The sequence below is a fragment of the Seriola lalandi genome, unplaced genomic scaffold, assembly GCF_002814215.2.
Source record: "Seriola lalandi dorsalis isolate HSWRI2012SDOR001 ecotype SW California unplaced genomic scaffold, Sedor1 jcf7180002054748, whole genome shotgun sequence".
NCBI lineage: Eukaryota > Metazoa > Chordata > Actinopteri > Carangiformes > Carangidae > Seriola > Seriola lalandi.
Genome location: NW_019525301.1, coordinates 3,384,502 through 3,403,692, shown reverse-complemented (window position 1 = coordinate 3,403,692; position 19,191 = coordinate 3,384,502). Strand labels below are relative to the sequence as shown.

Genomic DNA, 19,191 nt, shown 5'->3' with positions numbered 1-19,191 from the left:
CGCCCGGCTGGTGTTGATCAGGAAATAGTTCAAACCTCTCTTAAAACCACAATGTCTTGTTTTTACTGTACATTTCTGCTTTAACCATGTTGAGTGAACAAGGCCCGATATGCACATGAGGCAGTTATGGAATCGTTGGATTTCTAAAACTGTGATATTGTTTATATTAACTGAAGTGTTTATGTGTTTATTGTGAAAGGGGAGACTTGCAAGGACAAACCCAGACAGTTATTGCCAAACTCTGCTGCTTCTTTTTTTTTTAATGTCCCCCAGTGTACTGCAGGGTTCAGCCTCACCACTGTCATCGATCCTTTTTACGAAAGCAGCAAGCAGCTGTTTTTAGCAAATGCTCTGATAAACCCCCTTTGTGCAGTTAGCATCAAATATTTTGTAGTTTAAGAACCAGTGTTTTTATCAGGAGGTGGTGGAGACCAAACCAAGAGAGTGATTAATGGACTAAGCAATGTGATGTGATGAAAGTGTGTGAAAACTATTCGTCAGCTTCTTTTTGTCGTTCTCTTGCGTCCAGTTAACAAAAAAAATATTAATGCACGTAAGAGCATGTTTCCCAGAACTGTGCTGGTCCTATAGAAAAGAATAGGCCAAAACAAGCGTAGGCTTCTCTCCATTTTTGAGCCGTTTTTGTGAAATTAATACGTTTTGTGCTGTGGACCAACATAGCTATTACACATTATGATGTGAGACTGGGTTGGTAATAAATCAGTTTCACAATAACCAACAATCAATGGCCCAAATTCTTCAACATTGTAAATAACTAAGATATTGTTAATATCAAATTGACATTGCTACAGTTTTTCTTCGCATCAGTCCTCAGTGAAACTACAATTTGTCATTGCTTGACATCACAGCCGTCTTTTTTACAACCAGTCCTCCGACCTGAGCAACCACACAGGTCGTTTTTTTCAACCCTTTGATACGACCCTTAGCAGTGTCTCCTGAAATAGCGCCACTACAGCGGCAGGCGTACCAGACCTTGGTTGTCATGGTTACAATAATAAACACACGGACTGTACCAACAGCGGCATACCTACTTTTGGTGCCATGGTTACTATAATAACGGTCATGGCTTGCTTAGGTTTAGAAAAACATTATGATTTGGGTTAAAATAAGTAATTCCTCAACATTAGAGGATCTTTGTTGTCATGGTTACAATATAAACAGCTAGTTTCACATGGGAATCGCACACCGCTCTCCTGTGTCATATTCATCCATCCACCACAACCTCCTCCCGACGTGGACTTTGTCTCTCTTTATACTACGTCACCGCACTTTTCTCTTTGCTCCTGTCATAACTGCTATGACCACTAGATGTCGCCTAGCAACAAAATGTAACTATGGGTCATAATAACCTGCTGCACAGACGACCTGTTGACACGTTTTTTACAGGACAGTCCAGTATAAATTCATTCAAACTGTTCTGAGTGAGTCCGTTTTCGTCAGGTGCTGCAGCTTGGTCAGTTACTGCACAGTCTGTCTATGAATGATAACATTTACAATTATTTTGCCAGAAACAACACAAATATTAACAGTATTCAGTACAGTGCACATTCGATGATGATGTCAGTACACAATGCAGCTTTATATCATAATATAAAAAATATCCACTAGCTTTTTAAATTGGCCAAATCAACTGTATGCATCTACTTGATAATTACTTTACACACCCGACATTTCACAGACCACCAATTACCATTCAAACCTTTCCTTCTTTAAATGGCTGTAGTTTTGTCAGAGAGATAACCAGTCTGAAGAATGAAGAAGGTCTTACACCTGACCGGATTTGTCGTACTTAAATGTCTCACCTGCCCTGCAGCAACCAGCTCTCTGTTAGACAGCGTTCACTGTGGCTTATTGTACAGAATGAGATAGGAGTTTGTCCAGCCCATTAGGTAAGATCACACACGTGTCTGAAAGTACTCTGCATATACTTTTGTGTATTCAGAATGGTTTTCATATATAAATGGGCTTTTTTACCAAGTCATAAAACAATAGCACGTCAAACGATGAACTGTAAAGTGTGACCATGACAGCAGAGATTACAGATAAAATGCATGAAAAATAGTTATTTCCTGTTTGTCTCTGCTTCACTTCACTAAATTCCAGGGGCAAATATTGTAGTTTTTACTCCACTACATTTATTTCACAGCTGTAGTTATAAGTTCGTTTTACACACACACAAAAAAGCTAATTTTATAAAATATAGAATATGTTATAATAGATTAAACTACCCAAAAGTATATTGAATATGTAAAACAAGCTCCACTCAACATACTGCTTACATGTTATACATGCAATACGTTAATGCAGTAATGTTTCAGTGATAATATAAGAACAACATTGCATTATGTACTTTAACTTTAGATACCTGAAGTACATTTTACTGATAATTGTTCTGTACTTTACTTTAAAAAGTAAATTTTAATGCAGGACTTTGAGTTGTGATAGAGAATATTTACAGTGTGGAGCTGGTACTTTTTACTTTCAATTACATGAATAATTCCACCACTGGAAACAACTGTCAAAAAGTGTTTAGCTACCAAGCATGAAATAAGCCTAACATATCCTGCAGCTGCTTCACAATAAAAGCCTTCTGCTGGTTCACTGAGAAAGCAACTTGCTCAAGAGGGGCTGAGTGTGCAGGGGCAGGACCAAACTGTGCAACTTCATAAAGACGAGAGAGAGTAGAGAAAATCAATAGCTACTGAACATAAGCTGAAACACATGCATGAAGTCAAACTCTATGGACGGCGTCCAAGAAGAAATCCATTATGCACCAAACTGTAAGATTAAACTTTACTAAAGAGTGATGAATATTGGCAACATTTGTTGGTCAGATGAAACTGGGGTCCAGCATGTTTGCTTTGGAGCTAGCCAGGAAAAATATCTCTTCTCTCTGGTTTCGTCCATTCCCAGGAGGATTGAATCTGTCATCAGAAATGAAGGCAGACATACAAATATTAAAAATAAACTAAAAAATGAAAGTATCAAAGTTTTGTTGTAAACTGTAAATCAAAGCAATCTGCTCATGAGGACAAACAGTTTTAGACTTCACTTGTTCCACTAGCTCTTCCTGTAATTCCTGCTTGTCTTCCAAGGCTTTATGAGGCTTTGCAATTTCCATTTAACATATGAAAAGTGTTGGTGCCAGGGACAGCTCAAAATAAAACTTTTCAGAGGCCAAAAAACAGATTCCATTTAAATTTCATGTCCCTAAATTGTTTTCCCCTATGCATACAAAAGATGACATTTTTTAAGAAAATAAAGGCTTTATAAAAATTTGATTTTGAACAATTAACAAAAAACATCATAGTAATAAATTCCCATATTCTTTTAAAAATAAACTGAAACAGAAAATGATGACTATTGCTTTTGTATCATATAAAGATTCAAATTTTCAAAAAAGTTTCAGCTCCTGTCAGTAATTCTTCAAACAACTTGTGTGTCTGTGATATGTGGATTTAACTGATCAATAATATGAGTTTATAACATTTAGAAATTACTAAAAGTAAAATGTTATACACATTGTGAGTTCTTTTATCATTTACTGTAGTTCACATGAAATCACAGGCCTTTTCCTCTCAGTTGTGCTTTGATAGAAATTAAAAGCCATAAGGCATATATATTACAATTGTAATGTTAAGCCTCAGTCAATGTGAATACATTGCAGATCATGAGGAATCGTTAATACAAACATGGCTCCCTATAGATGCAGATTCAAGGAAAGAAACCAAGATCTTGACTTTTCACCTCAGACAGTCAATGGAGACATGATGCAATACTTTTTAGTTGAAGTATAAAATGTGCCGTAAAAATAAAGGTTAGTTTTACCTCAATTATAATTAGGTCTAAGGGCCCCACTTTGGGCACCCCTGTCCTTGAGGGTCCCCTCCCTCAGAAAAAGCTCCATACTGTACTGCAGTATTTCATTTCACATGCAGCCCAGGATGCAGCGACGATGCTCCCTGCAAAACAGTGTCGGAGGGTGTGCACTGACATTAAAATGGCTAATTCCCTGCAAAGAAAACACCCAAAAAAAACAGCCAAGATGTAGTGCATGCAGACTGTGTAATTGTGCGATCCAATTCTTAATCAAAACCTGCCATTTTCAGTGTGAAGGTTGCAGCTCGAAGGTGGCTGTTGTTTCTCAAAGCATAGGAGATTTTAAAAACGGTAACAGCCAGGGGAAGCGGAAAGGGAGGAGAATGCCATATGCACCCAATGGCAGGCTTTTACCCACAGCCTACATCAGGTGAGTCAGACTAGTCCGGACTTGACTTGAAGTCCACAAAGTCTGACTGTCGGTGGATTAGCTGTATTCTTTCACCACAGTGCCAGCCCAATTTTTTGGATCTGGTTGTTTTTCAGTTACTGAATTTCAAAAAGTATTATTTGATATGATGTGATATTTGAGACTCCTCTTGCTACCCCAATACAGCAGAGGTACATGGAACTGGACCACTACAATGTTCCATCCATATCACAGTCGCCCTCTTAAGGTTTTTGTAAGTGAGTTTTAGTAGAAATGTTTCAGGTGATGTAAAATATCCATCTTGCAGCAATGACTTTGAACAGCTGATTATTGAATATATCAGCTGTGTGAATAGTATTGCTCCTGACTTGTACTGACTGCAGACACGTCTCATGTATGTCTTGTTTTGATTAGTGGCAAATCATTTCCCTGACATACCCGAGTAGCTTTGTGCTCAGACTATAGCTAGTCCCATGTCAACCATAGTATTTTTGTGTGCAGTAGCTGACATAATCAGGTGTGTCTCAAATGGCAGCTTATTAGCAACAATAAGGACTTCTGCTTGCTAATTAAGTAACTAGCTAGTTGCTAGCTCAACTACCCAACTCCTCTTTAAAACGGCTAAAGTTATTATGAATTTTGAAACATCAATTCTTTCATGAGATCATTCACTTTGAAATACAGTAGAATATGACTACATGTATACACAGATATGAAACATATCTTTCTGTTATAGCACAGTTAGCTAACACTAGCAGTCAACCTCCAAAAGGGCACTGGATGAGAGATGTGACCGACAGTGGAGGCCGAGCTAGCGCGGCTAACTGTGGGGAGTGGGTTCAGTTCACAAGTAGCAATAAAAGACTAGAATTACTGCCTTGCAGTTATATGAAGTCTTGAGTTATGGCTAAAAAGTGTTGTGTGAGGTCACACTGACCTGGATTTGGCATCTTCGGTTAATTGAACAGTTGATATAGAAGAGAAGCAGCAATGATGGAGTGGGCAGAGAAAGAGAAGGTCTCATAGTATCACCATAGTAGGACCTTTTCACCCCGATACTATTAAGTTAATGAGGGAAGCACAGTGAATACTTGTCATTACTTTAGTTTTTATTATTTATTTTGACTTTACATATATTTTAGTTCAGGAGTTCTGCTAATCAGCCCAGAAATTCCAACACTTGCTTATAATCTGGAGTTTAAATCTGGATTCTTCAAAATAAAATGGGTTCCAGCTACCGGGAGTTTACAGGGTTTTCACCATGTGTGGCGTGTTGCTACCCTGTAATGTTAAGAAGTTGCAGGTTTTATATAGTGACACTAAAAGTCGGTGATGGTATTACCTTATGCCATTACATAACCACAAAAGCAGCACCATGTTGACCAAAAGCTGCTTTGCTAGCTTTTATCTCACTAAGTGTTCACTAGCAAATGAAAGTGTCTGAAAAGAAGACAGATAGCTATATATACCTGATCATATCTGCTGTTATAGGGCTGCGTTAGTAATTTATTATTGCACATCTATAGGAATTGTGAGGAACAGATCTTTTTAAATGCTCAAAATCACAGCAGCAAAAGCAGAGATGTGTGACTTATAGTCAAGCTCAAGTAAAGTGCCAAAATCCAGACTATTGTTAATCGAAGAGCCTCTATCTATGTCAAGGCTGGCAACTTATTTAGTAAATGACAGGCCGACAGGCAGTATCTATTCATTATCACTCTCCAAGATGAGCGACCCACTCTCCAAGCAGCACTATTCATTCAAAGAGCCTGGTGTCCCACATTCGTAGCTCAGTAGCCCAAAGGATACTTAACTGACTGTGCTAGTCATTAGTAATGGTAGGCAAGCCACTAGCATACTTAGGCTAGCTCATGTGGCATGAGATTTTCACAATAAAAGCTGTAAATACTAACAAATGACATAAATTTGACTTGATGTACAACTTTATTTATTCGCTCACACATGAACAAACTGCTGTCATCGCGATATTTACTATAGCTGCTTTTACACTTGTCAAAAAAGACAAACTAATATCAGGCATTTCTCTGCAATGTAAAAGAGAAGAATCTGCGTTCACTGCCGGATCTAATGACTCTGCAGTCATGGCAGGTATTTATTGGCTCCGGGTTCGACCGGCAGTAATCTAAACTAGACAACCGGGTGAACCCAACAATTTTTTGTGTGCTGTGGAGCTTGCATACCACAGACACTGTAAACAGACCTGCCGCCTGCAGAGCACGCTGCTGTCAAACCAGAAACCCCACAGCTACACACTTTAGCCACAACTTTACCTTTCTCCTGTATCTGCATGTGTGTGTGTGTGTGTGTGTGTGTGTGTGTGTGCTCTGTAACTGCATGTGATGACATTGCTCCCTGCAGTTGTGTGTGTCCTCTCAAACAGAAAGGCAACTCATCTGACAGCATAAAAAGAGTCAGTTGCCTTTTTTTGGCAGGTTTTCCTGCGTTTAAAAAAATCCATATCTCAAGAACTCCTCAAGGGAATCCCTTCAAATTTGGCACAAACGTTCACTTGGACTCAAGGACGAACTGTGTGGCAAATGGTTCATATTTTATGACTCTGGATAAACAGGGATGTAATCTGAAACTCATCTGAGTGGCGGAGGCAGACGACCACGAGGAGGTGATTGTTGCTTTCTATGAGATTTGGAGCATTCCTGCTATAACTGTCTTAGTTTAAATGATGCCAGATGCACCACACTGTGTAACACCCACTGCCATAGCATTGAACAAGGATTATCAAGGAAATTAGATTGAACCTAAAAAAAAATGATATTCGATTTTTCCATTTTCATTGTATTGAACAGGCCCTGACTCATACTCCAAGTGAGGGGCATCCTTAAAATGCTCTGTCTATCCAACCCACTCTTGTTTTTGCTTTTCACTAAAAACAAAAATGAGAAAACTAGAGAAAAGCAAACAGTTGTGTTGAATAGACAACAATGACAAGAAATCATTTCAGAAGTAACCTGAGGGAGGAATTTGGTTTTCGACAGTGTAGATTGGAGTACAGGTCACTGGCTTCAAACTGCCTTCATTAGATTGATCCCTAAAGTGAGACAGTGGAGGCCCCATGAACAAGCAGAACATAGTTTAGAACACACAGGTGACATGGGCGCATGACAGCCCCACAGTGAACTGCAGGACAAACCCTTGAAAAGCAGCTCTTCGAAAACAGAAGTGACATAAGCAGTGATGGACATGTCATTTGATATTTTGTCAGTCTTTGCAGAGGAGCAGTCATTTCTCTTGCACCTCCCACAGGAAGGTAAAAGGTTGAAGTCAGTGTCAGAGCTGTTCAAGGACACCGCTGCACTGCAGTTCATAAAGTGATGAAAGAACTCAGATGTGGTTTAGATCTAGCCCAGGTTTAAAAATACGTCCTGTACTCTCAAAATCAGCTCTGAAACCAACATGGCCATAATGTAGATCAGTTAATCATGGGCTGCTTTCACAAAGATAGAACAGTCAGACTTCAGACAGACGTCTAGATTCGTCTGATGCACAAATCAATTTAGTTCTTGGCTATCTTAGACTGGACTGTGGTACAATGAATTCTGGGTAAATCAAGACTTTTTTCAATATAAAAAAAAATGGCAGACCAGGAATTGTATTCAACCGCTCAGCTCCATTTACCCCAGCAGGAAATGTTTGTCTTTTGGAAGAATTCAACAGTTACGAGAGCGAATGAGGAATGAAGCAATAAAAAGAAAAATCTGATTCTTCTCTTTGCTCTCTTCATAACAATATTAGCAAACCACAAATTGTGAGCCATGTTTCCCTGTTTCTTGTTGTTGGGGGCTACTGGTCAGCACAGGTGTCATTGATTGTTACCATGGTAACATTGGTTTTAGGCCTGAATTAGTCTGAGGGTAAGGTGTCTAATGTTTTTGGCTTAAAGTCTTTATTTTTGTGCAACGGTCTTAGACTAATCTCCTACATCAGACTAATCTATGAGCAGAATGAAGACTGGAGCAGCACTACACACCAGTGTGAGATATCTTTGTGAAACCGGCCCCTGATCCCATGATGTGTGTTTAGTCTTAGACAGAAACTTGTCAGCTGAATTAGTCTGGAGCTCTGTCACAGCTTCACTGTTGTCATGGTGACACATTTAAGTAATTCTCAAACTGAAGTGACCACACTGCTCTGCTGACTGAATTCTTACCAAGTTAGTTAAGGACGTCATGAACAGGAATTTCTACTATGTCCACACACCCACCTACTCCTGTATTTTCCTCCAGTGAAAGCGAGTACACTGTGTAGTAAAGCCGTGGAGTTCCCAGGGGAAAAAAAAGAAAAAGAAGACATTCTGGGAAACTCCCAGTTCATTGAGTTTGGGAGCAGCGGCTCCAAATGGGAGGAATTTGCTCGTGCAAGAGAGCATGACAGCTGCGGCTGGAAACAGTGGGAAGACATGGGTGTTTACTGTCATCATGTCAAACGGGACAAACGCATTGTTTTCAAATCAGCCAATGGACCTTTGTCATGCTCTTACCGCTTGTCTATAATGTTGGTTTTATTTCTGCATCACTGGAACCTTTGTATCTTATTACAACTTTACCCAGATAACTACATTAGTCATAAACACCTTCTCTTCACTCTAAAGCCTCTAGTCTTAGTTTATGTCTCCCATGCAATTGTCAGTGTGTAACACTTACAAAGGCCATTTTTTGCATTGAGTACTTTTACTTTCATTACTGATAACACTTAGACTTTTTCTGAAATAAGCTTTCCACTGCAGGAGTTTATTGTCATATTTTTACAGTGTATTATTGCTGCTTTCACTTAAGTGAAACACTTGAGTTCTTCCTCCACCACTGTAGTAATCAAACTATTGCTGCTATAAATACACAACGACTAATTCTAATGCTGCTACTATACTACCACTAAAATCAATAACTATGAAAATTACTGAGCAGATCAAAGCTAAATTAGACAATGCTTTCAAAATAAGGGCTTGAGCAATACAAGAGGGAACAATAAATAAAGATGCAAATAATTCAGTAACTATGGATGATGCAAAAATGTCTCTAGTCTAGTCTCTAGTATGCTTTGTGGATGTGCAAGGCCTTGTGTCTTTATTAAAAGTAAAGACTATCCAATTACATAATACTACAGTAGTAATACTTATATACGTACTTATAATTAATTATATAATATTTATATACGAACACTTCAACACGCTTCAAGAGACATAAACATTAGTAAAACGTTTCTCATTTCACATCTCACAAGTGATAATTGCATCAAACTGAGGCAAACTGGTGGCTCATGCTAATTCAACCATCACTTCCTTTTTCACAGCAGCCGTGCTGTAAACCACAGCGCTATATAGATGTAGAATATATAGATGCTTATTCATACGTCGTGTGTGATGGATATTCATAGTCTGCTATCTGATGTATGTATTGTGTTGTCCTCCATTGTCCTTCCTCTTTGTCCCGCGCTGTACTGGACTGAATATGCTGCTGTCCGTCACTATGGACCAGGAGTCACTGTAAAGGACTATTCCAGTGTTTTTTCATGGTTCATGTTCTAATACACATTCTAAACACCTTCTAAAGGCAATTTTGTATTTTACTTTTTAAATGCGTTTGTCCTTTCACACTGACATTTCTGTTCATGTTGCTACATGAACAGAAATCAAGGGATTTCAAGGGAGCTAAAATAATATTTTGGGCTACTTTTTTATATATCATCACTTTCAATTACAGCTGAAGCAATTAATCAATTAATCAATTTGTGGATTTACAGAAAATTTATTTCTGATAATAAATTAATTGTTGAAGTTTTTTTTAAAGCAAAAATTCTCAATAGTCTCTTGTTCCAATTTCTCATATATGAGCATCAGCTGTTTCTCTTCGGGCCTTGAGAAATTGGATCAGGCATTTTCCTGACATTTCATTGACCAAACAATTACTTGATTAATCAAGAAAATAATTGTCACATTAATGGATGGTTAAAATAATCATTAGTTGCAGCACTGTTGTCAAAGGAAATAAACAATGTAAGCAGACATGATGTCACCGTACCTGTTATACTGTAGTGAGGGGGAAAAACACACATTAAAACCTAAAACTACTACATGCTTTGGACAATGGGTCCCTTAATGTCACTTTACCTAGACATTAAAAAGTGTTTTTCTCGTTTCAGCTGTGTTGGGGTGGATGAAGATGACGCTCCAGACATTGACATATATCACTGTCCGAACTGCGAAAAGACTCATGGCAAGTCCACATGTAAGTAGCAGCTGCAGTGACTGTTGATGAATGAGCTTTTCAGCTTTATATTCAGTTATTTGCACAAGTAATTTCTCGCATTGTGGTACTGTGATCCAAAATGTTGATTTTTGTATTTTTTTTTTCTGCTTCAGTGAAAAAGAAAAAGAACTGGAGCAAACATGACACGGGACAAAGCACAGATATCAAAGCTGTTCAGAACGGCAGTCAGGTTTTCATAAAGGAGCTTCGCAGTAGGACATTTCCAAGGTAAAGACAGTTTAGAGACATAGACACACAACTCATTATCAAACTGTACAACTGTCAGCATCACAATCTGGCTAATAATGTGAGATGATGTGGTGACAAGTCAGACTTAACCCTCTATAATTAGGAGCACATTTAATAAATTCAATTATGATGAAGATTGTGATATTGATTAGGCCTCTTGAAATTTCATTAGTTTAAATATTCTCCTGTCACTTTGTGAATAATCCCAATAGGGGGCACTGTCTCATAACTTTTCAAGATCTGCTCTCAGATCGTTTCACATGTTGTTGGCAGAGGGATTAGATCTCATTTGATTTTACTTCATTTCAGGAAGAGCTAGTTTAATCCTTCATTCCTCACGTTGCTGTGGTGTCGCTCTGGTTGTGTGTGGCTTCACAGTGCTGATGATGTGGTGGTGAAGCTGGGCGGCAGTCAGCTGACCATGGATTACCTGGAGGAGAACGGCTTCAATGAACCGATCCTTGTTCAGAAGAAAGACGGTCTGGGCGTGTCCATGCCTGCTCCCACCTTCTACATCAGTGATGTGGAGAACTACGTCGGTGAGGACGTAGTACTGCTGACAACACATACTGTTACTACCACTGCTCTTACTACTACTGCTACAGCAGCTCCTGCTACAGCTTCTGCACTACTGCACCTGTTACTTGTGCAACTACTAGTGCTACTGTTGCAGCCAGTGCTGCTTCATTATAAGGCTGTGACATCAGTAGTGATGCTAACACTTGTGTTTTACTACTACTACTGTTTCTACTACCACTAATACTACTGCAACTAAAATGTGCGGCACCTGTAGTCTTGTCGACCACTCAGAGCGCTTAACAATACATGCCACACTCACCCATGCACACACACATTCATTCATCCCACCCACACACACACACACACATACACTTAAGGCGCAGCCATCAGGAGCAGTCTGGGGTTCAGGTTGTTGCCAAAAGACACTTGGATACGTGAACCGGAGGAGCCGAGGATCAAACCGGCCGATTAGTGGATGACCTGCTCTACTGAGCCACAGCCGCCCAACTGCTACCTCTATAACAATCACTACTAGTTTTACTAGTATAACTAGTACCACTGCTGCTACTGTGGCAACGATCCCTATAGCTACAACTGTCAGCGCTACTATTGCTGTTACTATTACTATTATAAAAGTCATTGTTGCTACTAGTAACCACTGCTGAGAGAAGCTGAGAAAGGCCATACTCGCAAATTGTTTTTTATCCCATTATCTCAAGATAAAAAAGCTTGTTTTCTCATTATAATTACTTTGTAAATCAGAGATTAACGATATTTTATCTATTCATTAAAGTTTTATCTCGATATAATGATCTTTATTATCTTGAGATAACGAGATTAAAAATAGTGTGGCCTTTCTCAGCTTCCGTAGTTACCACTGATAACAATATTATTATTATTGTTTCCATAACTATAACTAAGTATTAGGTACATTAACAATAGTACCTGTGCATTACAGTACTAAAATAAGGTGTACTACCTTTACTACTATAACCAAGTACATTTTAAGTTCTGTTCAGTACAAATTTCAGGTACTTTTTGAGTATTTCCATTTAGTGCCACTTTAAACTTCACCTCATATTGTATTTTTTTTTAGCCACACATTTATTTAACATATACAAAACATATGATACACTCTTACAGATACTAAACTACTTAACAGTATACAAAGTATACCAGCCACAACAGTAAAAAAAAAATGCTAATTACAAATAAATTCATCAGCAATAATAATATAATAATATATATTCTTACAATTTATTTTGCGTATACACTTGTATAACACAAAGGCCATTTTTTTTTGCATCTAATACTAGTACTAATACTTTAATTACTTTTACTAATAACACAAGTAACATTTTCACTGCAGGAGTTTTATCGTCATATTTTTACAGTGCAACTATTGCTGCTATTATTGTTAATCTTTAATTATTCAGGTGAATCCCTTTGAGATAGAAATCTCATTTTGAAGAGAGACCCGAATGAACATAAAAAACATAATAAAAACAATCCATGAACAGAATTTACAATACAATTTAAATAACAAAATTACAGAATTGTAATTAAAAATGCCACAAGGCAAATTTAAAAGATATAAGATTATAAAACATCAGTTCAAACAATTGCATTCTGTTTTGGGAAGGTTTAAAATCTTGTTTCTAAAACGTGGATGACTTATAAAACTTGTAAACTACCAACTGCTCTGACCAAGAGAGACGTAATGTAAGATGGTAATTTCCCAATAAGGGCTTTGTAAAGTGAATAGGTACCAAAGCATGTCATGTCTATACATACACAACTACTGCTGCTATGCTATCACTACAATCAATAATAGTATGAATATTACAGCGTAGATCAAAGCTAAATTAGACAGTGCTTTCAAAATAAGAGCTTGAGCAACACAAGAGGGATCAATAAATAAAGATCCAAATAATTCCGTAACTGTGGACTTTGTTTGCACATCCTTGTGTCTTTATTAAAAGCAAGGACTATCAAATTACATAACACTGTATTTGTGCTTTACATTTCCACCCTCACAAGAATCACAAGATAAATGTACTACTTCCTCTTCAATAGGGGGCGCTTCTGTTCTTTGCTCCCCCCGGTTGTCTGGTGCTCAGATATGGGATCACTTGTTAGATATCAACAGTGCACTGCAACACACATATTTCGTTAAACATTGTCCTGTCTAAAGAAAATGTTTCTCCTGTAGGCGGTTCGTTTTTTCTCCGGCTTGTTTTTATATCATGTCCTCTGTGACCTCTGTGATCGGCTCAGGTCCTGATGTTGGTGTGGATGTCGTCGACGTCACCAAACAGACCGACAGCAAGATGAAGCTCAAAGAGTTTGTCGATTATTACTACAGCACAAACAGAAAGAAAGTGTTAAACGTCATCAACCTGGAGTTCTCCGACACAAGGTGCACACTGTGTATATATCTCTGTCTGAAGAGAAGTTTCTAAAATGACATTTGCTTTATAAAGATGGCAGTCTGGAAAACTCAGGGCACTGATTTCTCTGTCTGTTTGTCTGGGACAGGATGAACAGTATAGTGGAGAGCCCACAGATTGTGCGGCGGTTGTCTTGGGTAGAAAACTACTGGCCTGATGATGCTCTGCTCGGGAAGCCAAAAGTCACCAAATACTGTCTCATCTGTGTGAAAGACAGCTACACAGACTTCCACATCGAATGCGGTGGTGCCTCCGTCTGGTACCACATCCTAAAGGTATGTCACGCTTCTGGTTAGACCAGTGTGTTGGGCCTTGTGTTAAAAATATGTATCAGACTGTCAGTGTCATCTGCCTCTAATATGATGAGAAAACTGTTTATACTGCACTGATTTTCTTGTAGGAGGCCTTCAAGAGGAAATGTGGAATACATTACATCTCTCCCATGATGATGATGCCAGAAAATCTGATTGCGTTTGTGTTTTGCAGGGAGAGAAGATCTTCTTCCTCATCAAGCCCACGTCTGCCAACCTGTCTCTGTACGAGCGCTGGAGGTCGTCGTCCAATCACAGCGAGATGTTCTTCGCTGACCAAGTGGACAAGTGTTACAAATGCACTCTGAAGCAAGGCCAGAGTCTGTTCATCCCGTCAGGTCAGAACCTCAGTCAGGTCATAAGTACAGCAGATTCTGTCTGTCTGTGTGTGTGTGTGTGTGTGTGTGTGTGTGAGCTGATATATAGATTTTGTTACGTGATTAATCTTGAGCGTTCCCTGGTTTCAGAGATTTGCTTCTTCTCTGTTTTTCATATTAAACGTGAATTAAACATCTTTGGGTTCTCTGCTAAATAATAAATTGGAAAGTGTCACCATGGACTGGATTAATTAAACAAATTATTGATGGATGAAAAAAAAGTTTATTTTTCTTACTTTAAATCTACCAAGAGAAATCAGCTTTTAATTTTTGTGGTTTGATTGTGCATTTTTCTTTTTTCTAATGATAATTAACAAAATGTAAATGAATTTGTATTAATGAAACTGAGGTGGGAGATATGGATAAAACCCATACAATATATTTTCCTAAAGATCAGCTGAGACATGGAAAAAATAACCAGTAACAGGAATCTCTGTTTTTCAAATCGAAGTAATTCATTACATTGATGCAAAATCATACAAAAATAGTAGATTGCCATAAATATATGCTGCTCATTGATTTACATTCATGCCCACGTGGCCTAATACACACAGAGATTTAAAGATTATAATTTTAAATAATGGTTATCTGTAAATGTTAAAAAAAAAACATCAATGGAAAATAATAGTATGAAATAATTGCAACTACAATTGCAGCAAGTAATAATATATTTTTCCTTGTTATCCTTCATTGTAAATTTGGAATGAATGAATGAATCTGTAGTTATATCTCCTCAGGTTGGATCAATGCAATACTGACTCCGGTTGACTGCCTGGCGTTCTCTGGACACTTCGTCCACAACCTGAGTGTGGAGATGCAGATGAGGTTTGGACAACTATCTCACTACACACACATTCATCCTTGCTGCTGCTGCTGCGTTGTCACTGTGTGTCGTAATTGGCTGTTTTTGTCATGTCCTGGTTTGGAGGGATTTAGTGCGACTCAAAGGACTTGGCTGATCTTACTCAGTAGTTTCCACTGGGTTCACATTTGGGACTTGTCTTTAGCTCCATATTCCACCAATCTGTTTATGAATTCTCCACATTTGGAAATACCTTATGAATTGCATAGTTTGTTAAAGTTGTTGGTAATACATGACAATGTTTAGCTGAGAGGTCTTGGTTTATTCTCCTCAGAGCGTATGAAATCGAGAAGCGGCTCAAGGTCAAAACTCTCACCCCCTTCCCCAACTTCGAGACGGCGTGCTGGTATGTGGGACGGCATCTCCTCGAGCGATTCAAAGGTGAACTCTTAAATTAGTTTCATGTATTTATAGATTAAACTTTTGCTCTTAATATGTGGTATTTTAATGTAAACTTACATCGTCATTTAACTCACCATTTCTCCAGAAGAATGCATGAAAGCAGAGAAAACACAAACACTGTCAGAAATGTCTTTTTCCAAGCCGCACCAGCGTACGGCTGCGTGTCTGCTGCACAGATGAGGAGCTGGATGCTCTAATATTATTTCAGTCATTAAATCGCTGAGTTCACAGATGATTAGCTTCAAAAGATTTGGCCCGGCTAGAATCATTTGCTCCATTACAAGCCTGTGTTTAAACTCCCCTCAGCTGGCTTGGGCCAATTGTTTATGTTTCCACCATTTTCTATGAATGTGTGTGTGTGTGTGTGTGTGTGTGTGTGTGTGTGTGTGTGTGTGTTAAAGCTAGGTTGCTATTGTTGCACACTACTTCTAACCCACAAGGTCTTCCCATTAATATACCATTATTCTTTTTAACTTCAAGGTCAGGAAAGAGACTCACTTCACTGCTGCTGCTATTTTGTCTTGATCTTATTAATAATTTCCTGTTTTGGTTGTAAATCCACTTCATTTCAAAGGGCTACTTATATATTTGTTTTCCGCCATTAAAGTCAAATTGAAGAGGAAATCCACATTAAAACTGAGTTTGCATAATTTCACATAAATCAAGTCTGTAGTTGAAGCAGTTCAATCTGGACTGGTGAGTCCAACCTGACAAAAGTTACAACTAATAGCTGAGTAAAGTCAGTCTTCTAGAGATGTAGTGTGGAGGTGTAATATCCAGAATGCATCTGTGTGTGTGGCCGATATTAGTGTGTTGTAGATTTATCAGGAATCTGCAAACATGTCGGTTTCCAAATAAGAATGATCCGTGCAGAAAGATGACAGCCATTAAACGTCCAACAGAGAACTGACAGTATGGTGAGATAGAAATTCATTCTGGCTCGTATTGTTGTTGTAATCAGGTTTTTTTAAACCGTCAGATATTGATATCCGATTCAGAAATCCAGGATCCCTCAGGTTAGAGCAACGGTTCTCAAACTATTTCACATCAAGGACCCGTACGCTGGCACTAATTACACCGCAGGCCCCCATTTGATAAGAGTTTACTTTTAAGATGTTTAATTACAGTGAAAGTGTTTGAAACCCATGACCAAAATAGTCATACAGTCTGTCATTGTTTTTACATATGGGTGGAATTATAGTGAAAATACATTTTTGCCCCCCTCCCAAAATAATAATAATTTAAAAAAAAAGGAACCACTAGGTTATAGTATTCAAGCTTTGTAAGCACATGTTTTTATTTTGTTTTTATTGTTGTTGATTTGTTTTCTATTACTATTATTCTTTGCTGCATGCGTGCTGTGCAGCAGTTGACACTGGGTTACTTTTATTGCAATTACAACAAATGTCATTAGGAATTTTTACTTGATGAGCTTGAATAACATTCAACACAATAGACTAATAAGAACACATTTGTTCACACAAGAACATAGTAAAATACACAAAATACCCTAAATATAAAAGACAAGCTAAACTCGGTGTATCTTAAGATAAAAGAAGTTTGCAAATCAGACGTCGAGCAGGAACAAAGCCACAAATAAATACAGACAAACCATAAAGTAAAAAATGTACGTTAAATATACAGGAAGATACTACAGGGCCAAAAACTTCAACTATGGTGCAAGGAGGACTCTGCACAGACAGACTTTCATCAGGGCAAATAAATAATGTTGATAAAATGATAAAAATGTTAATATGCTCATCTGAATTTTATTTGGTGCTAACTTTGTCTTTTTTTTCTGTAAAAATGTATTTAATCTGCAGTATATTTTCATATACTGTTAATCTCTTTAAAAGGCATCTCAAAAGATGTCTGAAACCAAGTCTGTGTCCCTGCAAGTGTTCATGGGAAATGCAGTTCATTTTGCAGAAACCCCACAGATACAACATGTCACAAAAAACTGAGGTGAAATGAGCTCAGAGAGCGATCAGGCAGCCCTTCATTCTTCAACAGTAGAAACATATTACAGTAGACTGTTGACAGGAGCCATACATCACACTGAGCATGACCAGTGCCACATTATCAGCATGTGGTAAGGTCGAATATAGATCTAAAATGTCCGCACTGGTTTGCCTCATAAAGATATTGTAAGTTTGACCACAAAAAAAAAAAAAAACAATTGACACCAATGGGAAAATAAAAGAAGTAAAACACATTTGCAAAATAGTTTGCTGTGATATAGAGTCTTTATAGGTTAGAACATAGCTGTAGACAATATGACATTAGTAGAGCTCTTTGTTTATCGCCATGGAGGCGACAGACCAGGGGCGCACAGTGAAGCAGGATAATGTCGATGTGTTCCTCGTCACTTGGCTGTTTTGGGACTCAGCTCTCTTAAATTTAGGTAACAGGACAGTTTGTCTAAACACACAGTCACACTGTTGACAGAGTCCTTCAGAGTCCTGTGCAATAACTACACAGGGTGTCTGTAACAAGAAGAAGTGTCGGCTCATCTGTTGTGTTGGCGAGAGCTATGGCAGTTTCATCCTGCGAATCTCAGCTGTACTGGACATGTGCACTTTTTTTTTAAGTTAATGCTTTTGACTTGTCACAGTTTAAAGGTCACAGCTGATTTAATGATAACATTTGCATTTCTTCTTCTGTAGGTTTACATAAAGCAAATAAGCAACCAGCTCCATATCTGATCCATGGTGCCAAAATCATCAATGGAGCCTTCAGAGCATGGACTAAAAAACAGGTACGGACGTGTGAGGATTTACTGTGTGTATCTACTGTATGTCAGTTGGAGTAGTAGTGCCAGTTGTCCTTGTCTAGTGTCATAAAAGTGATGACAGTTATCTGTTTTCCTCCTGACAGGCCCTCCTGGAACATGAAGATGAGCTTCCAGAGAACATGAAACCATCTCAGCTCATTAAAGATCTTGCCAAAGAGATCAGACTGTCAGAGGTATTTTGAATTTATTTAAGTTTAAACATAATATGATCAATCATCCGCTCTCTGAAAGTTCCACCAGGTAGTTTTACACACAGTGGTGTGAAATCTGATATGAAATTCCTAATCCACAGGATTATTCGTAATGATGGGTTGATCTTCCCTGAATTGGGATGTTCATGTTCATGTTCATTTTCAGAGGACGAACGTTTCCTTTTTTTAATCTCAGGCTCACAGGTTTCCTGTCCCGTGTTTTAACCTGGTTTGCTCAGGTGAAAAAGTAGCAGAACCTTAACTTCATGTAAAAATATGCAATAAGTAATAAAAAGCATTCCGAATGAAAGCCACACAGAAAAGGCTGCTGGGCAAATGTAACATCTGTCTTTTATAAATGAATCTCTGTTTATTGCATTTTGCAATGATGGGTATACAAAAACACATACAACCCCCCCCCCCCCCATTCACAAATATAAAGACCGCAAATAAACAAGTACAATATATTTTACAATATAAAAAAT

General features: G+C 38.2%; 1 protein-coding gene across 3 annotated transcripts in view; it reads left to right on the top strand.

The window, feature by feature from the left end:
• phf2 (PHD finger protein 2) overlaps positions 1 to 19,191 on the top strand; it is a 36,974-nt gene that overhangs the window by 3,093 nt on the left and 14,690 nt on the right. For all 3 annotated transcript variants that reach the window (XM_023424756.2, XM_023424757.2, XM_023424755.2), the window contains exons 2-11: positions 10,445 to 10,530; positions 10,665 to 10,779; positions 11,179 to 11,339; positions 13,597 to 13,738; positions 13,858 to 14,044; positions 14,256 to 14,418; positions 15,195 to 15,282; positions 15,594 to 15,700; positions 18,388 to 18,479; positions 18,599 to 18,688. In XM_023424756.2, the coding sequence (XP_023280524.1) occupies positions 10,445 to 10,530; positions 10,665 to 10,779; positions 11,179 to 11,339; positions 13,597 to 13,738; positions 13,858 to 14,044; positions 14,256 to 14,418; positions 15,195 to 15,282; positions 15,594 to 15,700; positions 18,388 to 18,479; positions 18,599 to 18,688 (1,231 nt within the window). The remainder of the gene's footprint in view (positions 1 to 10,444; positions 10,531 to 10,664; positions 10,780 to 11,178; positions 11,340 to 13,596; positions 13,739 to 13,857; positions 14,045 to 14,255; positions 14,419 to 15,194; positions 15,283 to 15,593; positions 15,701 to 18,387; positions 18,480 to 18,598; positions 18,689 to 19,191) is intronic.